The 26423-nt window shown below is 46.4% G+C and overlaps 1 protein-coding gene across 3 annotated transcripts in view; it reads right to left on the minus strand.

The window, feature by feature from the left end:
- Positions 1-26423, minus strand: part of LOC142559728 (uncharacterized) — a 370616-nt gene that overhangs the window by 327284 nt on the left and 16909 nt on the right. For all 3 annotated transcript variants that reach the window (XM_075671318.1, XM_075671316.1, XM_075671317.1), the window contains exons 2-4: positions 16086-16137; positions 2265-2323; positions 954-1036 (exon numbers count right to left, since the gene is read on the minus strand). In XM_075671318.1, coding sequence (XP_075527433.1) covers positions 954-1036; positions 2265-2323; positions 16086-16137 — 194 coding nt within the window. The remainder of the gene's footprint in view (positions 1-953; positions 1037-2264; positions 2324-16085; positions 16138-26423) is intronic.

Consider the following 26423-nt stretch of genomic DNA (forward strand, 5'->3'; position numbering starts at 1 on the left):
TCATCAGGGGGAGTGGAAGTAGTGGGGGTGGGGCAGGCCTTAGGATTCTGTGATCTGTGAATCTGATTTCGCAACATGTTTATTTTTGCCTTGTTTGACGCATTATATACAATGACGTTTGCTTAGAAACATAGATTTATTGGAGACTTACACATATATTAAAATACCTTGTTGCAAGGTTTTCTGTATACATGCAGTGAACCTTGTTTTCAGTGACACTTTTGTGCCCTATATCAAGCTGTATCTTCGCATTTCTAATGTATATTTTGCAGAGCTCCTGCCTTTTATATGTGCACTCTGTTGCGACTTCACTTTCGTTGCAATTACAATACGCGACCGGTGACAGCTGTTCCTGTGCAATACATTGGAACGAAGAACAGCGTCATTGAGATTCTTCCCTGGCTGTTGCATATGTACAAAAGTGTAAACAAGGTTCTTAAATGACAAAGTTTTGTTAACATATTTGTCCTCAACTTGTTCATTTCATGGCCTTTACGTTTTTCATATCAGCGGCATGCCCTGCTTTGCTGGTTTTGAACTGATAGAGTCCTAAAGCTCGTGTGATATTTTCTTTGCTTATTAAATAGACAAAAAACATGGAAGCATTGATATGAGTTTTTTCTGGCACAATTTTTGGGACATACGAATATATTATTTTATGAAAAAATACATATTGTACTTGTCTTGATAGTGCGTAGCATTCAAGAATTCGTTTGAAGCATCTTTGGCAATGGCAATGCAGTTATTATTCATGCATTTGGCCCTCGACAAATTCTATAAGGAAGAGGCCGAGCTCCATTGTGAGCCCCCCCCCCCCCCCCTCCGAATGAAATTTTTAGCTACACCACTGGCTGTTACACATCCCTATAGAGCTCCATCGCCCATAAAAGCAGCACCCATTGCAAGTTCTAACCCTAACTTATCGCAAAGTGGGTATATGCACTGAGCCTTACCTCTGCGGGCGCCTGCTGCACTGTCCATTCGGAGGTGTGCGCGAAGCCGTGGTGTGGACCCAGCTCCCAGGCACCAAAGTTTGCTGCGGGTGGGAATGATTGTCACGGTGCACTTCACTGACTATCATGATGTCATCGTCAAAGTGATCTTCTAGGTGAGGGCTCGCTGGTACATGCTACCATGCAATATAGCGCAATACGAGGACATGATTGAGACATTGATTGAGACAGTTCTTGCTTGCACTACATTTCAAGTGATATACTGCTTTGCTCATTTCACTGCAAAAGTATTTGCCACCATGTGGAGCTGCAGGGGGAGGGTGGGTGGTTATTCTATAAGTGTCCACCTAGTGGACACGACCATTTTGTCTGCTGCTGAAATTCTGATTGGCTGGGCTGGAGTACGCATGAGCAGATAGGAGCCCCCGCACAATCAGGTGGACGCTTAAAGAATACACCCAGCTTTCTCACACGGACTTGTGCACACGCATACAGTCTATATTATGCAGCCGACGCAAAATAGACAGGGACAGAGAACATGCACGACAGCTAGCACGCTTGCGTCATCTAAATGCGAAGTATTTCTTTGCCTAATCAGAGCCAAGCTCAAACAAGAGGCTGTCCAGGGTCACAGAGTTTATCGCCAATGCATGCTCATGTGTCTGCTCGCTGGCAGCTCAGCACTTTGCTTCACAAGCATGCGTGCGCTTTCCCATGCTCATGCCACTACTGGCTTGGTGGCTCCCCTCCTTGCTCCACAAATGGATGTGGCTAGGTTGCGCAATGTTGCAAGTAGGCCTTTACTTGCAGGTACAACAATGAGCCCTAGAATGTATCAAGTGCAAGATGAGCGTAAGAGTACAAATTTGGCTCTGCAGAGACCCGTACTTTCAAAAACACTTTGCCAAAGACAAATTTTCTGCAGCACGGAATGCATACGACTGCCTCCGTTCCAAATTGTATGTTAACAGGGTGTGGCTACCCACACACGCAGCGGTCCTCAAGCAAGCGTTTCCCCAGGAGGACACTAGTTTGTTCAGGCTTTGCACCACGTGCAGAGGAGTAATGCTTCGCATTGACTTAGTCATTGAACATGGTTTCTCACATAATTTCTTTTCTAACATTTTGCACAGTATGTGACAGGTTCATCATTGTAAGCTTGACATGTGCACATTGCCAGATTTTGCTGTGACCTCGTGTAGCTCAACATTCTCGTTATGCTGGCAAAATCCAATTAACGTCAAAGGAAATCTACGGTGGGTAAGGCAATTAAAGCATATGAACAAAGACGCATGGGCAGAAGATGCTCACGAAAAACGAGTGGTATTCCTCCGCGGATAGGGCTCTTGCTGTCACGGAGTGACCTATCGCTGAAATAGAAATTTAGCAGCACAAATGTTAGGAACACTTGATCGGAACCAGACATGGAAACAGACGAGCATGGATGAACCGCGAGTGCTTCCTTCATCTAAATCCTTGCGCACTCTCAAGCAAGCCCGTTCTCAATAGCTTTGGGTGGTTTTCTTGACTTCAATTACTTCCAGTACCAGTAGGCTCGTAGCAGTTCCATATCAAAACCTCACATTTATTTCTCCCGACAAGAAACCATTCGCAATACAGAACACTCTCTAATATGTTCCCGTATGATGTGATGTATCCCCTTGAGCCTCACCGCACTCTAAAGTTTGTTCAGAGCAAGCTAAGTGCCAAAACCAAGTTCCGCTTAGGTTTGCCATTACACACAGAATGCGTGGTTTTCCGCAGAGGTCATCTGCTAGTGACGACTTGAAATGCTGTGCAAATGATTTAGAAACGCTGCGTGAAGCAGCTGTGCGACTTGATGAGACTTCGAAGCAGCTGGCATGTCTTGAAAGGAAGCATTCCATGGTGAAAACACGTAAAGCACCTGGCACTCACGCGGCGGATTCCAGCTCCAATAACCAGAGAGACTAGTAGCTTCTCTTGTAAAACGGTAGTTGACTTCATTGCGGATGTACATGTCCGATGGGTATCAACAGCTCATAATAGCTCAACATAATAGCTCATAATAGTAGGTCTAGCTTCCTCAAGATCTGAACATCGTTAGCCTGTGGCACTCCCTTTGATGTGCACATGTAGTGCACTGGGGTTCTTTAAGGTGGCGCAGCAAACTGTATACTCCCATACAATAATAAAGCCCCTCAACCTTAGTTTACATGGCTGCAGCTATGCATATGTAGCGTTTCTATACATTTACAAAAACACAATACAGGTGCGCTTATAGAGAGTGCTGCGTGCTGCTTGTGCATGTATTTAGCTGTGCACTCGACAGAGGTTGTGCACCTATCTGCCAGTGGAGTTCGCCAGTAGAGTGCAAGTTTATGTATATGCTATACGAGCGAGCAAGGCCCCGTAATTGCTTTTATTCCATTGAGTGCAAAATTCGCCTGATAAGCGCCTTAAGATCCCCTAGTGAAAACTGCCATTACGCAAACTCAGTTTTTGCAAAGATTGGCACAATCAACTCCCACGTAAGCCCATGTATGAACAGGAACGAGCGCACCCTGCCCCTCAGGCAGCTGTTCCGCAGGCATCGCTTGGTCTCTGGTGTGAATTCTGGCAGCAGAGCTACAGTCGCTTGATGAGATTACCAGGGTGTCTACCAAGTTGACATTTCCAAATTCCCTGAGTGCCTTTGCAAAATTTCCTGAGTGACACAGAACTTTGCATTATGTTGTGTTGGCTGACACCATGTCACCCGATGCTGTCACTCCCTAGTTAGCATGTCAAAGAATAAAAAATAGAACTTAATCATGTTCAAATAGTGACTTAATCCAGTTTGAATAGTAATGAGTAGTGTTTATTTTATTCATAAAGAAAAAGAAGCGAGGGATTAGTAAAATGAACAGCGAATAAAACATATTCGAAAAATATGGTAAGCCCACTGCAAATTGAGTTGAACATTCTCAAATACGAATAAAAAGGAGATGCATACAGAAGCAAATCTTTTAGAATATGAGCTATTTCTTGTCAATTGATGGCAAGCTCATAGGTATGAGACTCGAACTTTGCCACAAGTGAGAGTCTCTCTCAGCAGCTGGCATGTGCCAACCTCAACTCTCCTGATATAATCTCAGCTCCCGCACAACGCCTCAGTGTTGCATTTCACTGCTTTGAAGAGAAACACTTTGTTTCTTGAGCTCAAGCTCCTTCAAGGAATTGGCAGCACGCTTCCTTTTTTCTGTATTTCTTAATGCGTAGGACCTTTCTGTTGTCGTCATCCTTTTACAGCGTGTTCGCCCCACATACCATTCGAAGAGTCCTCAGTCAACGTCCGATTTTTCGGACTCCCTAGGGGCCGCGAAAACGCGGAAGTCCTCGAGAATCTCTAAGGCGTCAATATTATCGCGAACAGAGCATTAATAATCGAGAAATCGAGGTAAATGCAGGAAATGACTAGAGACTCCCACGGGACATTCAAGCACTTGCCCAATGACGAAAGCACTCCTCAGTTAAATTCTGTCACTAGTACTAACTAGTTGCAAAAACCATCCTCGTATTGTATTATAATATGAAATAAAATGCTACTTGTCCAGTTCCATTTCATACTTAGAAAAAGGAACTCATTGAAATTACCGTCGACAACGACGCGGGCGGTCGAAAGGTATCGTTTTCGATCGACTCTGCGTCTGCCCATGCTTTCGCCTTTCAGTACTTTCCTGATCGCGTAGTGCTGCACTGGTTTCGCTGGCTCGTGAAACTCGCACAAACTGCAAGTAACAGACAATTCAACTTCCATGTGAAGTTGCGGGAAGACTGAACGGTCTACGCCACTTGACCAAAAAGCAGCTGCAGCGACGAATCCACTGCTCTGTCTTGGCTCAGTGGCGCCGTCTGTCTGGCGCCGTTTTACTCGCTGATGGCAGCAAAGGGCAGTGATGGCATATGCAACGTCACCACTCCCCAGGTTGTGTGGAGAGAGATTTGAATTTCGAAAATGGCATTCGGCCCTTCAGATACAATTTTCTCATAAACTAAGTATTTTTTTTTGGCACGAAACAAGCGTTGCAATGTTTCTGGAATGGTATTTAAACAGTTCACGTCGACTTAGTGTTTGTCCTTAGTGTCCCATTAGGGCTCAAATTGCCACAGGCACATCATGAAAAAGCTCCGAAGGCCTGCTAGTACACTTATTAGGCATATCGGTGCACGTACTGTGACAGAACACGGCGAGCGCATGCGCGTATAATTAAGGAATGCATACTCAAGTATTACTGCGCAACAAAAGAGACGCGGACGTAAGAGAAGAACACACACCAAGCGCAAGCTTTCAACTCCGCAGTTGAAAGCTTGCACTTGGTGTGTGTTCTTCTCTTACGTCCTTGTCTTTTTTGTTGCACAGTAATACTTGAGTAATGGATTACCAACTTGCCCGGCATGCTGCTCTCATTGAATACATACCGTGTCCCCTGATAATTGCCCCTTCCCATGCTTGCTAAGCTTCACCGCGTAACATTTCCTCATTGACGCAAAGCTGACTTTCGGGAACCACCATTATGTAACGCGCCGTGCTTTCCGAGCTTCGAAGCCAATCGTGAAGACCACAAAGGTGGAGTCTGTGCCATTGCTAGGCCTAGCGTTGCCGCCGTGTTGGCTGCGGATGCCAGAAGGACTGCCTGCGAGAGCGCCAGTTTGAGGTGGCGAGGTAATCAAAACGGCGGCGGTGGTGGCTTTAATTGCCGTTTCGGACCTGCGGTCACAGCAAAAAGTACGGATAATCAGTCTGCGAAGGGTTCTTGCACCCGAAATTTTACACGTTCTTAAACACCGACTCTATGGGGTACGTGCTGCCGCCGCAAAGCAGTCCGTATTATCGGGCGTCTGGAATGCCGTTCGTTGACTGCGCACTGGCAACTCCAGCCGACGACATGGTGTCAAAACTGATTCGTTACGATTCCTCTGTTACTCGAGCCACCATTAACCGCGACTTTCGTTCACTTTCAATAAAATTGGATCATTTTCCCTGATAGAAGCACAAATTCCCTGAGTTTTCCCTGAATATTTTTAGAATATTCAAAAATCCCTGAGAATTCCCAGTTTTCCCGGTTGGTAGACACCCTGGATTACTTTCTTGCTTACCAGACGACGCACTGAAGCCCTGTCTGCAACGGTGCAGCCAACAGGCGAGGATATGAATTTCACAACTGGATGTGTGGTTCTTTCAAGCCAGTTCATGAGTAAAACGCATACCCTACACACGCCCCTCATGTGCAACATGTATACCCTATGTACGCCACACAGAGGAGCAAAACAATTGCTTTGAAGACAACACAGGTCATCATGGCAACGCAACACACGCCATGTATTTTAATATGAAGTAGGCCCAAAGCTAAAGCGTTATAGTTTGAATTAGTAGCATGGCATATAAGAAGAAACCCTCCACATATTTTTTTAGGAGGTTCAATATTTAAGTTGCAAAGGGTCAAAGCAACTGATTGGCAGATGCCGAAGTATGGTGCACCATTTTTGACACCATGCACCACGGACTTTGCTTTCTGTCCCTATCAGAACGAACACACACACTCATATAGTAGAGCGCCATCTAGTGAGCCACTGCAGCAGGTCAGAAGTTTGAATTTTCAAGCCGGTAAAAGCATGACAACTAGATTTGTGTAAAGTTGTTGCCGATTTGAAAATGCATGCAGACTGGCCAAGTTGACATTTATTACCATAGCCTGAGGTAGAAGTGTCCTGTAGGTCAGCAGCTAATTATCACTTTCAATAGTTAATTGTATTAAGTCTGAGCTTGAACTTATATGGCTTCTCTGTCAGCCCTCGTTTACAGATATCTTATTTTCAGAGCATAAACTGGCTTGACCCCATTCCATTTTCTGCAAATATAACAATAATTATTGGTTTAATAGATGCCTGCCCTAACTTTAACCTGATGTAATTGCTATAAACTGACTGACACGTGTAGCAGAAGAGACAGCGAACATATTAGATTTAATGCTAACCGGTGAACCGTGGATATAGCGACACGGTCGATCACTCGAATAAGATCAGTACTATTCACGCCATTTTCAACTTTACCCTACGCTATGGCAACATATGAAAAAACTATCTGTACCACAAAGGTGACTACAACAGGTTTAACAGAGAGCTTAGTGCCCTTATCCCTACCTAAGTGTATATCAAAATTGTATATCACTGTAGTACCCATGAAAAGTGGCACCTCTTTAGGCAGAAATATAACTACCTAACAGATGCGCTCATCCAAAAGATTACATTCCGCATTAATCCTGGTTCACAAGCACGCCTAGAAAATAAAAAGAAGCGCCTTTATTGTACATTAAAGATGAGCAGCACACTCTGTGCGTGGAGCAATTAGTGCTCTACTGAAGACGTTTGGCTATCTGCAGTGCATAGCACCGAAAAATTGTTCCATCAACACTGAATTAACCCATTTGCTAAAACATAAAATTTGTTTGGCAAACTAGAAATTAAGCACATATATTCCTACAGTAACTAATGAGGCAAGCAAAGTGGGGCCCAACACGGGATATGCTAATTAAATCCTCATTTGCATTTGTGTTCACTAATGAATCACCCATAATTGTTCCATCCAAAACCAGTAATGTATCATCCCCCATGCCTGAGAACATGTTTACAGCCAACGGCATATGACTTATAATAGATAACGTAAAGCTTTCATCATCAAGTGGTACAGATGAAATCCACTCTAAACTACGAGGGCTATATTTTTCTCAAGGTCCGATCAGTCGCAAAATGAAAACCTGTGAAAATCAAAACTGCTTTACTTCGAACATTTAGATAAATTTTTCAGCTACATCTCTACATAGTCGTCACTCCAACTGAGACCTTTGTCGTAGCATGGTACCAACTTTCCTATAGTACCCTCATCATAGAAGGCAGCAAGCAAGCTGTGCTTTCTGCCAATTCTTTTCGCTGGTCTGTAGCTTGTTGCCTGAGTCACCCTAGCCAGCGTTTCATGTGAATAAAGAGATGGTAATCAGAAGGAGGCCAAGTACAGGCTGTTGATGGGATATCAAACACTTCCCATCGAAAATGCTGCAGGAGCTTCTTTGTTGCAGCTGCACAGTGCAGCCATGCATTTTCATGAACAACGACAATGCCTGATGACAACATTCCTCTTCGCTTGTTCTGAATGGCCTTTCGTATACGTTCAAGAGTAATACTGTACGAGGCTGCAGTAATGGTCGCGGCACGTACCATGAATTGCACTCATGAACACTATTACTGTCCCAGAACACCGTAGCAGTATGCTTTCTGCTGGAGAAGGTTCGCTTAACTCATTTGCTTTCGGGGAATCAGAATGCATCCACTGTTTGGATTGCTTTTATGTTTCTTCAGTCTCAAAATGGACCCATGTCTCATCCCGTGACGATTTTCTTCAAAAAAACCTTCTCCTTCATCATGGTAGCGCTGCAGAAACATTAAGGCTGCACTCATTCGCTGTGTTTTGTGATGGTCGGTCAGCATCTTGGGAACCCAGCTTGCAAAGAGTTTACTGGAGTCTCTTACTCAATTGAGATGGTATAAAGAGCTGACCGAGAAATTTTAGGAAACGAATCACTCAACACAGAAATTGTGAACCGATGATTTTCTCGAATCGCCTGACCCACTCGCTGAACAAGATCATTGGTTGACACTCGCTTCTTTCCCTGCCTGCCTGCATCATGAACGTCTGTGCATCCTGCTTCAATGTTCCTGCACCACTGCCACACTTTGCAGGTGCTCATGAAAGTTGTACGGTACACATTACTCATTTGTCGCTGAATTTCGGCTACATTGCATCTCCTGGCGTGCAGAAATCGAATGACAACACGGACTTCACACTTAGTGAGAGAGACTGTTGTTTAATAGATGTTTACGTGCTCACTGCACTTTCAGAATTGGCAACTGAGACCTCATATGATCAGCGAGCATACTAGAGACGCTGTGCAACACATCTGTGCACAGAGTCATCGAATTTTCCCTGTGGTTTTCATTTCGTGACCGAACGGACCTTGCAAGAAAAAAAGAAAAGTTGGAGGACACTTAAGCTTCACCTTAAAGAGTGGAACGCGATAGCATTTGAAGATCCCTGACTGCTTCTCAGGCCTTCCAATAACTGCAGCTTATGTAACTGTAATGTTAACTGGAAGATGCTGGCTGCGAACGCTATGCACAAAAGTGAGCAGGCGTGCCCTCTGGTAGAAACATGGCCTCTTGTGTGGATCATGGATGCGAGCGCCATATGGATGGTGTTGCAAGGAACCGAACGCTGTTCGCCGCTGTATGAATTGTAGAAACGCCGGAAATGGGGTTTATGTTTGAGTTTCCCCGTAAAAGAATTTTCTTATATATACAAATTACAATCCAACGCTATGATGTGTGTAGGTTATGCTTAGGTGGTACTTTACTATTTTTCTGACGCATCTTACTTTGAGGTATTCAACTAGTAAAAAGGACACCGCGCAAAAAATACAGGGACAAGGGAAGCGACAAGCACACCAGTGCTGACTTCGAATTCAATTAGTTCAGTAACTCCTCTGTGCCATGCAGAGAGCCTGCGTGGGTGTGGTTCAAAATGATTTTTCGCCAAGTGGAGACACAAGAAAGGTGCTTGTCCCTTTCTTGCACCATTTGTCTGGTTTAGTGCTGTTTAACAAACCACCTGCCACCAACGACAGATGCCACCTTCTTGGACTTTGCCAAGGCTTTCTACAAACTACCGCATCTACATCTACTTAAATTCTAACATATACCTAACTGGATAAAAGAATTTCAAACAGGTCGCTGCCAGTCATAAATAACCAGATTTCTAGCACCCTGTCATCAGTAGCCTCAAGGTTCCGTACCTCCTTGCCCAGGAGCTGGGGGCGACGTTGCAGGGGAGGGGGGGGGGGGTGCTGGTACAATATAATATATTAAATATAAGCCTTTGTTTCATAAAGTTAATTTCCTTCCCCTTTATCTTCTGCTAGCTTCAACACTAGTTAAAGAGGGAAGGTGCTTAAGGTCCGAAGTTGGCGCCCTTCGATGACTCAAGTGCACGGTGGCAGCACGAAGAAAGAGCCATTGTGCGGTAAAGAGACGCTTTAATTAAACGCCAAGGCGTCTGTCCGAGTCCAAGCCTGAACCTTTGTTTTCTTTCACACAACCAAAACGTGACTTTTTAGACCCTCAATTGCACAAAAAAAAGTCACAAGTCAGCCAATCACACATGCAGGCTCACACCATTGCAACCAATAGCACAACAACCTTTGTTACGCACACGGCACTGGTGGAAACAGTGGCACACTTTACAACACGCAAGGGGATAAGTTTGCTCAAATACACGTCATCTCCCTCTCCCCTACGTTAGGCTCCAAGTATTGGCCTTGATGTCCTCCTCATTTCTCCTGCAAGCGGCCTCCATGCAAGCTGCGAGAATGTTTCCACGAAACCACGGTTTATTGACGGCATGTCTGCCGGACAGTGGGCTGCCCTGCCAGTATAGCCGTGCAGCTGTGGGCTGGTTCGCTTCAACGCTCCAAACATCGTAATTGGGACCTGGTGGCGATTGCAGACAAAAGTAATTATTGGTTGTAGCCGGCTAAGGGGTTGTAAAAATACCACCGTTTTCACAAGGCATTCTCAAAAAGCATGCGTGGATACCAAACAATGACACTCAAACTGGATGGCCATTTGTCACTACGCCTACTTTCCGTGAATACGTCTCCACATCAGGTGGAGAGGCCCACAAAGTGCAGTCGTGACCGAGAAGGTCAATGGGACATGTGGGTAGCGCAAGGGCATTAGCGGTGGCGATGACATCAAGCACACCTCTACCTTTTATCCTCTTGCCTATCTCCCCGAACGCTCCCATTCAGCTTGGACTGTCTTTCCTTTTGTTCTGAGCAGGGGTGCAGACTTGGCAGCTCCTCTATCGCGCAACCACTAAGCTGTACTTCTCTCCACGCGTAGGTGTCGCCCGCATCCCCTATTCACTGAACCAACCCGCGTTGTTCGTTTCCAGTCACTGGCCGATACAGTAGCGTGTGAAATCATCCTGCACTTTGCTGTACTCACATAAACTGGGCAACACAACAACAGCAACTCCATAACCTCAAACTGATTCCCAATAAAAAAGTAGGCAAAATAAGCAGGGCACACAAACAAAATGTGCTTCTAGAACTCTTGCCCTTATTTAAATTAGACTTGTCACTCTCTGTTTCCTGTAACATTAGTACGTTTGGCAACGAGTGCATTATATACTGGACCACCACAACTACTGACTCAGACCAATCCACCCTCGACCCTGACTTCATCTGTGTGCAGGAATTGTGTGATAAATGGCTCATGACACTGAACCCTAATGAATGTAAAATGGTGTAGTTCATGCACCGCTGTGATAAGGAAAATGTGGGCCCAGGCTTCAAACACACAGGGATGGCACAATGAACACAGAGAGGCTTTAATAACACGGGGACGGGATTAGGATAACATACACGATAACACACACACAGTTCCCTACATGAGTGTCTGTCATGTATAGTCAAGCTCAGCGTCAATATAGGAAGGCGTCCGATAGTGCGTCGGTATCACACACTCACGGCACGAAGAGGCGCAAAGATGAATCCGGAGCGGCTAGCGCAGGCTGGAGGCCGGGGCGGAAGCCCGGCACATGACGAGCCCCTCGCGCGACAACTGGGTCGGGACGTCTGCCCGCCACAGGGTAGACCGTTCAGAAGGCTTAACTGCACCGGAACATGTCGGCGTCAGATGCTGGCCCTGCAGTGGAGCAGGCCGGTTGAAGCCCAAGGACAGCCCGGCCTGTTCTGCCAGCACACCTAGGAACACCGGCCTTGGGTAGACGAACTGCTCGGCTCGTTCGGAAGGCCAGCCCAGGCAGCTCAGGCAATTCGCATGGCTGCCGTCTCCGGCCAGACACCGGTCCTCTTCCTCTTCGTCCGTCGCCGCCGCACAGCAGTCACGCACATTCGGCCGCGACATTCAAATAGTCCAAACTCCCATCACATTTCCCCCCAAGTTCAAGAAGTCGAGGAGGGTAGCACTACGGAGTATCACAAGTCACACAGTTCAAATTATTACTCTCATGACACATTAGTCCGTGTCCGTAGCTACTCTACTTAGATAGTCTGCACCAACGTTATCACATCCACGAATATACTCCACATGAAAGTCATAATCCATAAGGAGTAAACTCCAACGTAGCAAGCGACTGTTCACGTGCTTCGCCGAATTGAGGTATCGCAGTGGTTGGTGGTCGGACTGCAGGATGAACGGTTTACCGTAAAGGTACACATGAAATTTCTGTACAGCCCACACTATGGCGAGGCACTCCCTCTCAATTGTGGAGTAGGCAGCTTCACGTGGCAAAAGCTTCCGGTTAGCGTAGGACACGGGATGCAAATGCCCGTCGTGTTCTTGCTGAAGAACTGCTCCGAGACTTCTCGAAGAGGCGCCCGACTAAATGGTGCGGCACCGTTCGTTGACAGACGTCGCACGATTTAACAAACCGTTTCGTCTCCGAGTGCACCCCTGGCCAGTAAAATTCAGCAACAATTCGATCCACCATTCTCGTCACACCCTGGTGACCGGCAAGGATCCCTTCATGAGCCAACTTCATCACCATCCCCGAGATCTTTTGGCACCACTAACTGATCTAGTACTTTCCCACCTGACACGGTGTGCTTCCTGTATAAAATGCCATTTTGTAAGTAATATTCGCTTGCGCGGCCATCCGCAATCATCATCTCGCCGACCCTTTCGAAGCATCTTCTCAGAGACTCATCGTCCCTCTGTAAAGCTTTTAATTTTCCTTTCTCTATTCCAGTGACTGCGGGTTGCGGGACGGGCAGTGTAGGCAGGGTCAGTTTCTTCGTTTTCTTTGTCACAGCAACGAGCTCGGTACCAGATTCGTAGTCTTCTTTATGTCTCGAAGATGCGGCTGCATATTTAGCTGTGGACAACGTTTGGCCCTCTACGAATGGTAGCTCTGCTTCAGCGGTGGATGACATCCTGTTGGCAGGGTAGCTCATCTTGTCGCTGTTGTGTTTCTGCGGAGACCATGAATTGGCCGGGTCATCAGGTGCACGGGCATCTTCAATGTTTCCCAATACCACATCATACAGGGAGTCTCGCCTACATTTAACTCGCGCGACGCCTGTAAAGAATGGACTGTCTAAGTATACTATCGTTTCTGGTAAGTAGTGAATTGTGCGGTCCAGCAACATTACTGGACATTTTGTTCCTATCATTTTGTCCTCAGGTACTAAAGAGAGTCTCACGACCACGGTATTGCAGCCAGTGTCTCGTAAGACAGACACCGGTTGTGATTCGAGAAAGCCTCTTCCCACTGGTAAATTTTCACTGTCACATCTGGGGCCTTGTCGCATTAACGTCATGTTGACTATTGGGACCGTTTCGCCACCTTGAAGCACTATGTATCCGCCACCCTCTTCTGTCGGCTTTTCGGCTTGCGACGGAGCCAGAATACACGAAGCTTGTCCTTGATTTTCCTTTCTTGAGGCTTCACCTCCTTGTCCCTTTCTGCTGGACCATCTGCGACCTGTAGAGTTCTTTTTAGTCCGGGACCAGCACTCTGAAGCTCGATGTCCTGCTTTAACACAAAGGAAGCACCGAGTAGTTGCGCGCGGCATCGCTGTTGGCGGTTCAGTCTTGCGAGCAGAGTGTAACACGACCTCCTTGGATAACTTTTCTCTACCTATATTGGTCAGGTTTTGTGCCTCTATAAAACAATCGGCATTCTTTGACAACATAGCGAGGGTCTTACAGTTCCTTTCTTTCAGGAACACTCGCAGTGACGCAGAGCATCTTCTCAAAAACTGTTCAGCAATCATGGTGTCCCTGGGGAGTCGAAGGTCCTCTCAATATGGGACATTTCAAGCCAGTGGTCAAAGTAGACAGATAGTCTACCTGCATATTGTAGGCCAGTCTCATTGTCTTCAGGCCTTGCGTTTCGAAACTTTTCTCGGTATCCCTCAGCGGTGCACCGAAAGCGCTGAAGGAGAGTAGCCTTCAGCTGGTCGTAGTCTAGGGCTGCATTAGAATCAAGCCGTTCTATGACCGTCAACGCTTCTCCTGTCAGGCAGAGGCTGAGGGAGAGTGCCCATTTTGTGCGGGGCCATTCCTGACTTTTTGCCACTCGCTCCAAACGTTGCAAGTAGGCGTCTAAATCATCCCGGGCTTCGTTAAACGGTGGGATCAACTTATGAGGACTGAATAGCTCAGGAGCCGCCCTAGTAACCGACTGTTCCGTAGTGCTGTCACTCTGTGCGCTTTGTGCGCCAGCAGTCTTTTCCTGGAGCTCGATCTTGAGCTTTAGCACTCGTTCTTCCGCTTCTAATCGTAGACGCTCTTGTTCTGCCTGTGCTTTCGCGTCTTCCCGTTGTTGGGAGCGCTGGTCGCATTCCCTCACGATTTCTGTGTCAATCCAACGCTTCAACTCCGCTCCTGTCATTCCTAGCTCCTTCCCAATGACATACAACCTCTCGATCTCCATCGCTCCTCCTGTGCGTTTGAAAATCCTGGCAGGCTCGCCAAAATGTGATAAGGAAAATGTGGGCCCAGGCTTCAAACATACAGGGATGGCACAATGAACACAGAGAGGCTTTAATAACACGGGGACGGGACCAGGATAACATACACTATAACACACACGCAGTTCCCTACATGAGTGTCTGTCACGTATAGTCAAGCTCAGCGTCAATATAGGAAGGCGTCCGATAGTGCGTCGGTATCACACACTCCCGGCACGAAGAGGCGCAAAGATGAATCCGGAGCGGCGAGTGGCGCAGGCTGGAGGCCGGGGCGGATGCCCGGCACACGACAAGCCCCTCGCGCGACAGCTGGGTTGGGACGTCTGCCCGCCACAGGGTAGACCGTTCAGAAGGCTTAGCTGCACCGGAACATGTCGGCGTCGGATGCTCGCCCAGCAGTGGAGCAGGCCGGTTGAAGCCCAAGGACAGCCTGGCCTGTTCTGCCAGCACACCCAGGAACACCGGCCTTGGGTAGACGAACTGCTCGGCTCGTTCGGAAGGCCAACCCAGGCAGCTCAGGCAATTCGCATGGCTGCCGTCTCCGCCCAGACGCCGGTCCTTCTCTTCCTCTTTGTCCGTCGCCGCCGCACAGCAGTCACGGGCATTCGGCCGCGACATTCAAATAGTCCAAACTCCGATCACAACCGCCCAGTCCCTTCTGCACAATTGCTAATGTCCCTGTTGAACTTACCCTACCCTGTAAATATATTGGTGTCACCTTTTCTAACGAGAGCCTTATAACTCACTTGGCAAATAAAAACTACAGCACGCATTTGCTATATGGGATCCACCCCAAGCATACCTCAAAGGTGCCACTGAAACAGTTCAAAATCATGCTATCAGGTTTGTTCATTCCACATGCTGATATTGATCTCTGAAAGCACAATCTGACATACTTTTTTTTTTAACCCTACGCCATTGCATTACAAGCGTCTTGTACAAATTCATATCACTGACCACAAACCTTATATTTTAGTCCCTGTGCTGTGCATATCTGACCATACTTGTCATCCAATTGTCCGTGCACGTATACAATAACATTTTCATCGCCAATCTTTTATCGAGCAGCCACGGAACGGCCTTCTCCTGCACATCATCTGGCCAAAGTCATTTTCAACTGCTGATCCATTCCGTAACTGACGACTTGAAGCCACTTTCTGTTCATTCCCTGTATATCCCATCATTTATGTAATACCCCCATATTAAGGGGTCTTTAATGTAACAAGATGACAAATGAAATAAAGTAAATAATATGTACATTTACAAACATTCTACATAAAAAGTCAACCTTGCAAACTAATTTGTAAATTGATACAAATCATGCCAAGATGAAATGAATTTTTAAATAATTTACGGCACTTGTCATGATCAGAATTGTTGGTCTGCTAATTGAATTAAAGCTTGTACCGCGTTCCACATGAGACTTGATCGGCACAGACGTATGCGAAAAGCTAGAGTGGCCTGTACCAGCTACCACTGTAAGAAGGAAATTAAAAGGATTTGTAATTAAAAGCACCAGTGTTTGTCAAAATAAAATGCTAGAGTAGTGTGATCTCATTACCTCAAGAACAACATCTCTTTACCGTCTACTTTCCACGATGTCAGGGTAGCACCTGGAAACAAGTAAACAAAAAATCCCACACATAAGGAAATGCAAAAGCGACATGTGTGCAAAAAGGACGAGTGTGGGCAGTAGGATAACGCACAAATCTTGTAGCCTTTTGTAAACAGAAACTTAACTCAGTCAACAACGATGACAACAAAAATTGAAATAAAATTAAAACATATATTTTTGTTAAATTGATAGAAAGGTTATGAAAGGGGAAAATTGTCATCCACCCGAATGCAGCATATGTTGAATGTAGTTGAAAAATTGGTTCTGGTCCCAGGACGATAGTTCCTTCAACTATGAAGCTTTCCTTCTGAGAAACATGTATGGGTCTCCTTTGTAGTTGTGTGCTACATTCAGGTGGATGACAATTTTGCCTCTTAATAAACCTTCCTCCGTTCTGAGAGACTTAAAGAATGCTCGCCTGCTTAATGCTCGCCACCTAGCAGCCACGCCAAGAAACAGCCGAGCATTAGTGTTACTAATGTTTTAAGCAGCAGGACAGTTCTCGCTAATGTACTTTTGTCTGCAGGCACGGTAGAGAAATGATAACTACCTTGGAAGGTCTGAATTCGATCACAGCACATGTTATGCTGCGAGGCAACTTATCGTTTTCATAGCATGCTTTAGTCTAGCGGTGCAAGTAGAAGATGCAGTTTTCTCATTGAACGCAGTGAGTTGTCAATCTATTTGAAATATTTGAAACAGAACAGCATGGTTTTCATGGGGACAAGCAGGGAGAATTTGCAGGGAGAATGTTTCAAATATGTCTTACCAACTCGCCCAAACATTTGTTTTAACAATCTATTTGCTCGCAAGAAATTTAGAAGCAACTGCAAAGAGCACTAGTTCCAGCTTTGGAGCGTCCATCCTGCGCACAGCACCACTAGTTCACTTTCCGACACTGTGCACACGGCTACATTTCATTACAAGTGATTCAATTTGTTTCGAAGTCATGTATTTAGACCAATAAAAGTGACTTTGCCAAAATAAAACCCTTGCTAAATTTTGTAAACCTGTTGGAAGAAACTCCCCCAACTTGTTCTGACTGGTTGTTAATCGCATCTCACGTTTCACCGGGTTTGGGAATTTCTACAGGCGGAAGGTGTTTGCTGTGTTTTAAAATTAAAGTCCAGGCCCTCCCTCAAGTACTGCGTACTGCGAGCGCGAACAAGTGCCAGTCATCGGACATGAATGACCTCATCACATGTATCAGCTAACTATAAAAAGGTGCACCCTGACTCACAAACAGAAATGTTTTTATTCCAAGACGCAATGACAAGGTAACCTTACAGTCTTTAGCTGTGTCCCATCAGTGCAGAATATCCGTATTAGAGTGCAGCTTTAGGTGGCCGATTCTGCGTTGAGCGTCGGCGCCCCTTGGCCTCCCTCAGCATAAACGAGCAAATGAGCATAGCGAAGGATGAGAGCGAATGCGGAGAGCAGCAGGTGATGAAAGATGGCGATATCAAAGAGAGCACAAGGAGGAAAGTGGATGAGGAGAGTATAGTGAAATGGTGAGGAGGAAAGCGTAGTGTTGCGCAAGACAGGCTCTGCGACAACGACCCCCACGAGATGGCACCAGACTAGTGCGCTGTCATCTGTTGACCGATGGCATGCGGCAAGTGCACCAACCAATACCATATATGGAAACAAAGCACTGCATGAGCAGAGCTCTGTCTGCGGCGGCAGCTGTGAATCGCGCCCACGTGTTGCCCATGCGCTGCCTCTCGCTATCTACCAATTAGCGAAGCAGTCACGCCACTGTTCGCTCCGCTTGCAATGTGTCACACAAGACAGATTGCCCGCACCAGCCAATATATCACAACATGAAAACACGTATAAAGCGGCGCTCAAATTTCACATTAGGGAGCATCGTAATTGTCGGTGAATTTTTTTAGCTGCTAAAAGCATGACAGACGTTACTGCCTATATACTGTGTGATGCTATTTGTGATATACTGCCACACGAGTCGCAATGCGGAGTTGCCTATGAAGGTTGATAACAGTCAAGTATCGTACCTGTAGCAGTGGAGTATTGCCGTGAACGAGTGCTTTTGCTCGTTACACGCAAACACTTCCATTTTTTTTTTTAATGTCTGGCTTGCTTGAAAGGCTCTTTGTCATTTAAAATATTCTGATGTGGCTCACTGAGCAGGCCGGATGTTTGTACGCACAGTGCAACTATTTCCATGATTCAGTCATCAAATCCTTGAGACTGACCTAAATAAGGTGATGGGCAGCAAGGACCCTTTCGAAACACCTGAATTCAATGTCACAAAAGAGAAACGTGAGCCCACCATGAAGCGAAAGAGCTGCCGTGAACCTGGATTAACCACCTTTGTTTATTTGGACAGTGTTGCCAGCCCAAGTAACCGAAGAGTGAACTGCTGGGCTAGTTGGTTATCTGACATATTAAACGAGTCTTGTGCCAAGACCACACACAAAAGAAAGGAGACAATACGGGCGCTTACATCAACTTCAATAGTTGAAGTAAGCGCCCATCTTGTCTCCTTTCTTGTGGGCGTGGTCTTGGCGCAAAACTTGTTTAGTAGAAGTAACCGATTCTGAAGTTGTCAATTGCATGCTTTGACCAGCAGATAATTATTGAGCCCTTGCAAATTTGGATTCAAGCCTAGAATCTGGTGTGTCCAGGTTGGGAGCAGAATACAGACAGCACAGCAGCTCTTGTAGACTTCTAACGCATCACTTATAAAGTGATGCTCTTGATCACTTGGGTACTTTGTAGCATTGACTCACTATAGGGCAGGGAGTTTTACTCTATGGCATTTCTTTGGAAAAGTAGCGCTTCTTCGTGGCATTCACTTTTATTTAATGTTTTACTGGAGCCGGTTATGCTTTACTAGGTATTCGCCTCTCCCTTATTGTGAACAAGAGATGTTTTACCTCTTCAAGATCTAGTGTGTTATTCCGCAAGTAGAAAATATTAGGTATCTGGGCATTGTTCCCAATACAAGAACAATTGGCATTCGCACATTAAGCAACTAAGAGTGAAATGAATGCTGTATGTATGCTGAAACGTATGTTGTTTTTAATGTTTTCTTCTGCTCACATGTTTCTAATGTCAAAGGGGTATTTTCGGTTTCTACTACTGAATGCCTGGTAAAAGGTGTCTGAACCACTGTCAAGTGACAATATTCACTTTTATTTCGAGCTTTCCTCAATTCCAGATGGAAATAAATTCAATTCAGTTAACCTACCCATGTTATGACCCATGGGTATACACCATATAAAAGTCAGTAGCTAGATGTCAATGTGAAAGAACACATAGTAAGTTACATGATGTCTTGGAAGTGTTTCTTGTCTGGTTGTGCTTATATCCAGTGAACCATTTATGTCCCATAGACTAGTAAGAGGCGATTGGAAGATTGGTGGAAGTAGGGAAACAACAAAAAACGGAGACGTACAAAAGCAAAGTTCACAATAGGGGATCAGAAAATTTTGTTGTGGGAGTTCATAGGACATTAGGCAGTATAATAGCAACAGCTTGGTGGCGCAACCCACCGCCCCGTTCTAAATGGGATGCTTATAACATCCATCCATCGACAGCGGCGCTCGGCAGTGCCATTCTTGTCTATACACCGTTTTTTCATGGGCGCCAACATATTGCGATGCAGTGGCGCCATCTATAGGCAGTCGGCATGCTGACTTGGGCGAGCGCTCCGTTTTGCATGGCAAGTATACGCTCGGCTGTAGTTTCTGGTGTTTATTTTCGCGCTCGTGCGGTCTGTTTAGTGTGACGGGGCGTCTTCTATGTGGAAAATGGTTCTGCGAGACGTACTGAAGTGGTTTAAGTCGGTATGGCCGCATTTTCTGCTGATGTTGAGGTGGGCGGAGCACGCAGCGCCATGTGTGCACGCGTTTGAGCCTACAATCGGCCTTGGAGATCGATTGTGTATTTCTGAAAGTTCCATTCACTAATGTGACCTTACTGCAGTACTATTATCTTCTAGTTCTAAGCTGTGGTTTAGGAGCAATGAAACATACGCAATGATCGTAACAGCGTGGGTACCGTTCTGCTATATATGACAGGAGCTGTGTTGTTATACTGTGACAAGCATTCAAACTATTAGCTGCAGATTACATTGTGTGACTACTTGGTTCTGTAGATGAGGTTTCCACCCATGAATAAAATAGTTTTGGTTAGAATTAACAGCATACCTTACAGTGTGAACTATACTTGTCCAACAAAGTGACCGTTTACGAACTGCACGAGAATCCGAAGCAGTGGCGGGTGCTGGATTACACATATCTTTGTTCTATATAGCACATGGGTCAAGCATGCGGCATCAACATTTATAGACCTATAACCATTATGCGGCGTGACTATGGGAGGTCGTACTGTGGCGTTAGCCTGTTTTCTCCCTTCTTTTTCGAGAAGGAGGTTGATAACTGCATTTTTTTTTCGGTTGTGTTCGTTCTGTTCTCTACGACGCACTGACATGTATTACGGAAATTTTGTCCTCAAAAATAGCCATCGCATTCTTTTTATGCGATCCACCTCGGATATTATGGCTTTAAAGGCAAGAAGGCAATGCCGAAGCATATAGCGTATACATGTATTCACCAACCGCAGTGATCGCTGTGTTGAGCAGCGCCATTGGCCTCATGCAGGAGGCTAGCGTAGACATACAGTAATTTCAAGCCTACTAAACTTGAAATGCAAGAGAACCATGCTGGTGTATCACAAATATTTGATAGCACCTGCCGCTTAGATATTTCGTGGTTGCCTTAGTTTGGCCGTACACAAGCATGCGCTATTGTGTTTTAGTCATTACGCCAAGTGATCAGATAGCGAGCAGATCTACCAATTCATGCTGGTAATACAGACACCGGGTCTCTTCCTTGAATTACAAAGGATATACGCAAAATAGTTTGCAACACATACACACACCGCAGCTGATATAATGCGCATCGCACGTTTGCACCTCCAAAAGATATTTCCGCATACTGTAGTTACGAATTCACTGAAAGGCTTCCCTGACGACCTTATATGAATGGACATTGCATAAATTTCACAAAGTATGAGCTAAAACATATTGAAATCATTCCGCAGCACGCAACAATACTTTCAAGCAGCGCCCTGCCAGATCACACAAGCTAGAGAGAAGGAAAGGCTTGCCGTGCACCCTTTCCTCCTCGCCCGATGTAAAGGTCTATATTTAGGGAGCAAAAGCCCCCAGATTTTCTCTCTCACGCCAGCTCTTACTCGCGCCTGCGCACAAATGGCTGACGATCCCTCAAATGAACATCTCGCGAGTTTACCAGACCATGCGGCAGGCATCTAGTCGGGTACAACTTTAGAAAAAAGGGAGCGTTTACTCCTCCGAGCCGGATGCACACGAGCATCTACCAATGGGCGCGCACTCTGGACTGATGTCATGAGCCAGACGGCCGGTGAACCCGCCGACAGGGAAAATGGCCGCCCGCGCTTCGAACTGGGCCAAGTCGCGTCAACTGTGTGCTTCAGCCAACGAGTGTCTATACAGAAAATATTTTCAGAAGAAGCCTTCAACGCAAAGATTTGTCGCCGTCAACTTAGCGTGAACAATCATTGCCAGCGGTGCGATAGCTGAGCGTCTAGCGGCGGTGTTCGAGCATTGTGGAGCACCCTCGATTGATTGCTGTCCACCAGTGCTTACTGCACGCGCAAGCTGTAGAATGCGTGCTGTGACACAGTCACGCATAAGGTGTGTTGCCAGCACTCTATATGCTTTCCCACAACACAGCTCCATGATACTTTTCAATTCTCATGATATGTTGCAACTAAAAAATCCCATGACAGTGTTACGAGAACGGTAAAAAGAAAAAGAAAAAAAAAAAACATACGAGAAGGTAGGCACAGCAGCTTGTGAAACCGCTCCTAATACCTGCACCCGCGTCTGTTTATATATGCATGTGTGTATGTTTCCTTGCGTTTGTGCAATTCTTTTATTTCCCACATTTGTTTATATTTGAGATTTTCTTAGTTTTCACGTTCTTGTGTGAATATGCCCCTGCTTTCATGCGTGTTTGCGCTTACTCTTATTTCTGTTCTTTTATTTTATATTAGCATCTGTTTTTGCTAGTTTTCTTTCAGCAGTCTTTTTACACATTTTCATTAACCCATCTCATTCAAAGCACTAACTCCTGTAAACTGCAGGGGTGGCCTCTTCCATCTCATTAAAGCCTTTCTCACTGGCCAACCTCATCTTCTCAATCTGCCTTCTCGCAGGGTTTTCTGCCCTTGCTGCTTGTGTTGGTTAATCACATTGTGGCAACAACTTATTCATAACAAATTTTGATCACTTACGAAGACAGAAAGGTTTACAGATAGATTTTCTTAAAAGCGTTATGTGGGTTGCAAAGTAACTTTGCCTCTGTTCATGTTTATGCATTAGTGCATGCAGCAGCTCGCCAGAAGTGCACATGAAAGGGTGCCATACTGTGAAACAGCACCTTGCTATGTTGTTGCATTTTTCATGCTTCCAGTCTTAGTAAACAGACTATTTTGCTGCCCGTCACATATGCTGGTACAAATTTTCAACACGAATAACATTGTGCAGGGCGGCGTCATTTCCTGTCTGACGCTTTCATCATTACAAATACATTTTTCAGTGAATGGAGCCCAGCAAAGCAGTGCACTGAGAACTTTAACAACTTTCACCATTTATTACTTCACCATTTATTACTTCACCAATATCATTGTCTGAACCTGGCCGTCACTATGCCGACGGCTTCTGAATTAAAAAATTGCCGCAATAAAACACATTCAACTTTACTCAGCATTCTTTAGTACAAACAATGCTAGCAGAGCTATTCAAGGTGAATAATTGTGCTTACATTCATGTTACTTGCCCAGTCAGATAAACAAATACAATGGCTACGGCATGACTGCGATATGAAGTGCAGACAGCAAACGGTGCCTTTCAAGTGTGCCCTTGACTACTGCTATTAATAGCTATCCAAATGAGTTTTCTAGGCCTCAGTAAGCTAATGATGTTTGATAATTGTTGTCTAATTTGCGTTAATTGCCTGAGCTAGATAACCAAATTAAAGAATGCGACCACATGAATGTGCTTTTGCATGCAAGCTGCAAACAGTGGCTGTCATTTTCGAGTTGATTACTGCCGTTTCGGCAACAATGGCTACGGCATGACTGCGCTTTGACGTGCAGACTGCTAATGGTGCCTTTCAAGCATGCCCTCGACTACTGCTATCAATAAATACCTGAATGAGTATTTTGGGCCTCACTAAGCTAATGGTGTTTGATAATTGTTCTCTTATTCGCATTACTTGCCTGAGCCAGATAACCAAAATAAAGAATGCGACCACATGAATGTGCTTTTGCATGCAAGCTGCTGAAAATGGCAGTCAACTTCGCGTTGACTACTGCTGTTTTACCTACAATGGCTATAACATGGCTGTGCTTTGAAGTGCAGACGCTAAAGGTGCCTTTCAAGTGTGCCCCCCAAGTGCTTCTATTTCACAAAAATGCCCATCAAGCTCAACGGTGGTTGACCAAATGAGTTTTCTGGGCCTCCCTAAGCTGATGATGTTTGATAATTGTTCTCTTATTCGCATTACTTGCCTGAGCCTGTGGGCATGAGCGACTCCCACGCGTCCCCTATAATCCGGCTTCGCCGCGTGGCTTGATGCCCATGGCAATCGGTGTGGTTAAAGCGCATCGCGAGAGATGGCGCGAGTGTGGCTCTTATCTGCGATCGCCGAACAACAGAAAGCATCTCGAGAGCACAGGCAGGCAAAGTAGCACAGTTGCCGCAGGATGAAGTAACCAGTAAATGGGAAATATAACGAGAGAAAAAGTCTATGGTTCAAATACTGGTGCAAGCACAATTAAAAGGTGAAAGTGAATGTTGGTTGTCAGAAATACATGAGAAAAAGAAGGCCGCACCTAGAATATTGCTACGGGATAGTATTTCCAATGACGAAGAGCCGAGCAGTAAGAAGACGCCGACGACGATTGGAAGCAAGCGGGCTGTTGCCTCTTGGCCAACTGCGGCGTATTGCCTTGTAAATATACTTGTAAATAGCTTTTCATCGGTGTCTTCCTACGTAACATATCTGGTGGAGGTGGACGTTCCCTGTACCTCGTCACGGAGCTTCGCAGTGGACGGTACGTCGAGCCTTCCTTCATGGCTCCCGGCGAGGACAACCCGACTCCGCCGGCTCCGACACCTGCTGCCACTTCGACGACCTACATCACCCTCTCCGCTCCCCGTGATCCTGGCGTATTCTCGGCAAAAGATGGGGAAGACGTCGAGGACTGGATCAGCCTGTACGAACACGTCAGCCGCAATAACTGGTGGGACCCTACTATCATGCTCGCCAACGTAGTCTTTTACCTCGGTGGCACACCTCGAGTTTGGTATCGGACGCACAAAGATGAGCTGACCAGTTGGGATTCGCTTAAGCAGAAGCTTCGAGACTTGTTCGGCAACCCCTACGGTCACCAACTTGCCGCGCAGAAGGCGCCTTCCAGTCGTGTGCAGACGTCAACGGAGCACTACGTCACGTACATTGAGGACGTCTTGGCTCTATGCCGCAAAGTTGACGCACACATGACTGAGTCCAACAAGGTCTCCCACATCCTCAAAAGCATTGCCGATTGCGCCTACAACTTGCTTGTATTTAACAACGTGGCGATGGTGGATGCAGTTATAAAACAGTGCTGCCGCCTGGAACTCGCTAAAAGCCGACGTATCGACCAGCAGTTTGCCCGTCTGCCCAACACCCCAGCGACATCTTCCTGTGCCGACGCTCCTCATCCCAACAACACTGGCGATGTTACCAGGATTGTCCGGTGTGAGATCGAGGCCGCCTATCTGGCTGCGTTCGACTCCAGCCCCTCCAATGCAGCTGCAGTCACTGTTTCCCTGATCCAGGCAGTTGTCCGCCAGGAGTTCGCCAACATGGGTATTCACACCATCTGCTCGGCCCATCGCCCTGATACCCACCCAGCTTCTTCGATTTCACCCCGTCGCGCACCTTCTTACCCACCACGTTTCCGCAACCCCTCTGAATGGCGCACTGCAGACGACAAGCCAATTTGTTTTCACTGCTATCGAATTGGGCACATTTCTCGGCACTGTCGCAGTCGCTGGAGTTCCCTGAACCAGTCTACATATACTGCCTACTCTTGCCCCCCAGGTGGCCTTTCTCGTCTCTATGCTGCCCGCTCAGATAATGCCGCCACCGATTCTCCTGCGCCGAACCGCCCCTATTCTTGTTCGCCTTCACCCTAACGACGACAATCTCGCTCCCCCCAGCCCCGTCGCTCCTATTCACCGACTCCCTTTGGAAGCCGCTCCCAGCCGGAAAACTAGACGATGCAGCGCCTCGAGGTGACGCTGCATTGCTCTCTACACCGCCAAATCCTCTCCTGACGTTGCCCACTCATCTGAACCTTCTTGACGTGCAAGTCGACGGTGTTCCTGTATCTGCTCTCATAGACACTGGGGCGCATTTGTCAGTAATGAGCACTGACCTTCGTACCCGCTGAGGAAAATGATCACACCCGCCACGACGCCTGTTGTCCGTGTCGCCAATGGTGGAACAGCCCCTGTAATTGGTATGTGTGCCGCCCGCGTTTCCTTCGCCGATCGCTCCACTACCGTGCTATTCACAGTCATCGCTCACTGTCCCCACAACATCATCCTCGGCCTAGACTTCCTCTCCGCACATTATGCTCTCATCGATTGCTCCGCCAGTACTCTCCGCCTCGACCTGCCTGTTCTGGATCCCGCTGAACCACACCCCAGTCGCCTCAGTTCCGTCGACTTCCTTCGCTTGCCACCTTTGGCACTGACTTACGTTGACTTCGTGTCATCCCCACCAGTGCCCGACGGTCACTACATCGCGGCTCCTATGCAAGACGTCCTCCTTACACACGGGATCACACTACCTCATACAGTTTTATCTATTATGGCGAATTGCGTCTGCCTGCCAGTGGTCAATTTTGGCTTGACGACACAAGTGCTGCCACGCGGGATGTCTCTGGCACTACCTTTGCTCATTCGAGGATCACTCAGTAGCATCTATTGCAGTAGACAACAATTCAGCCGATCCTCCTCTACCATCGCAGTTGGCAACTTGTACCATTGCCGACTTACAAAAAATAATTTCACCTGACATGCCGTCCGAGCACGCTCGTGAGCTCTACCGCGTTCTGCTTTCCTACCACGATACTTTTTTACTTTAACGATCGTCCTTTGGCCTAAACTACAGCATGGCTCATGGCGTTTTTGCGTGGATTATTGGCCCCTTAACA

Source organism: Dermacentor variabilis, chromosome 10 (assembly GCF_050947875.1).
Source record: "Dermacentor variabilis isolate Ectoservices chromosome 10, ASM5094787v1, whole genome shotgun sequence".
NCBI classification, from domain to species: Eukaryota; Metazoa; Arthropoda; class Arachnida; order Ixodida; family Ixodidae; genus Dermacentor; species Dermacentor variabilis.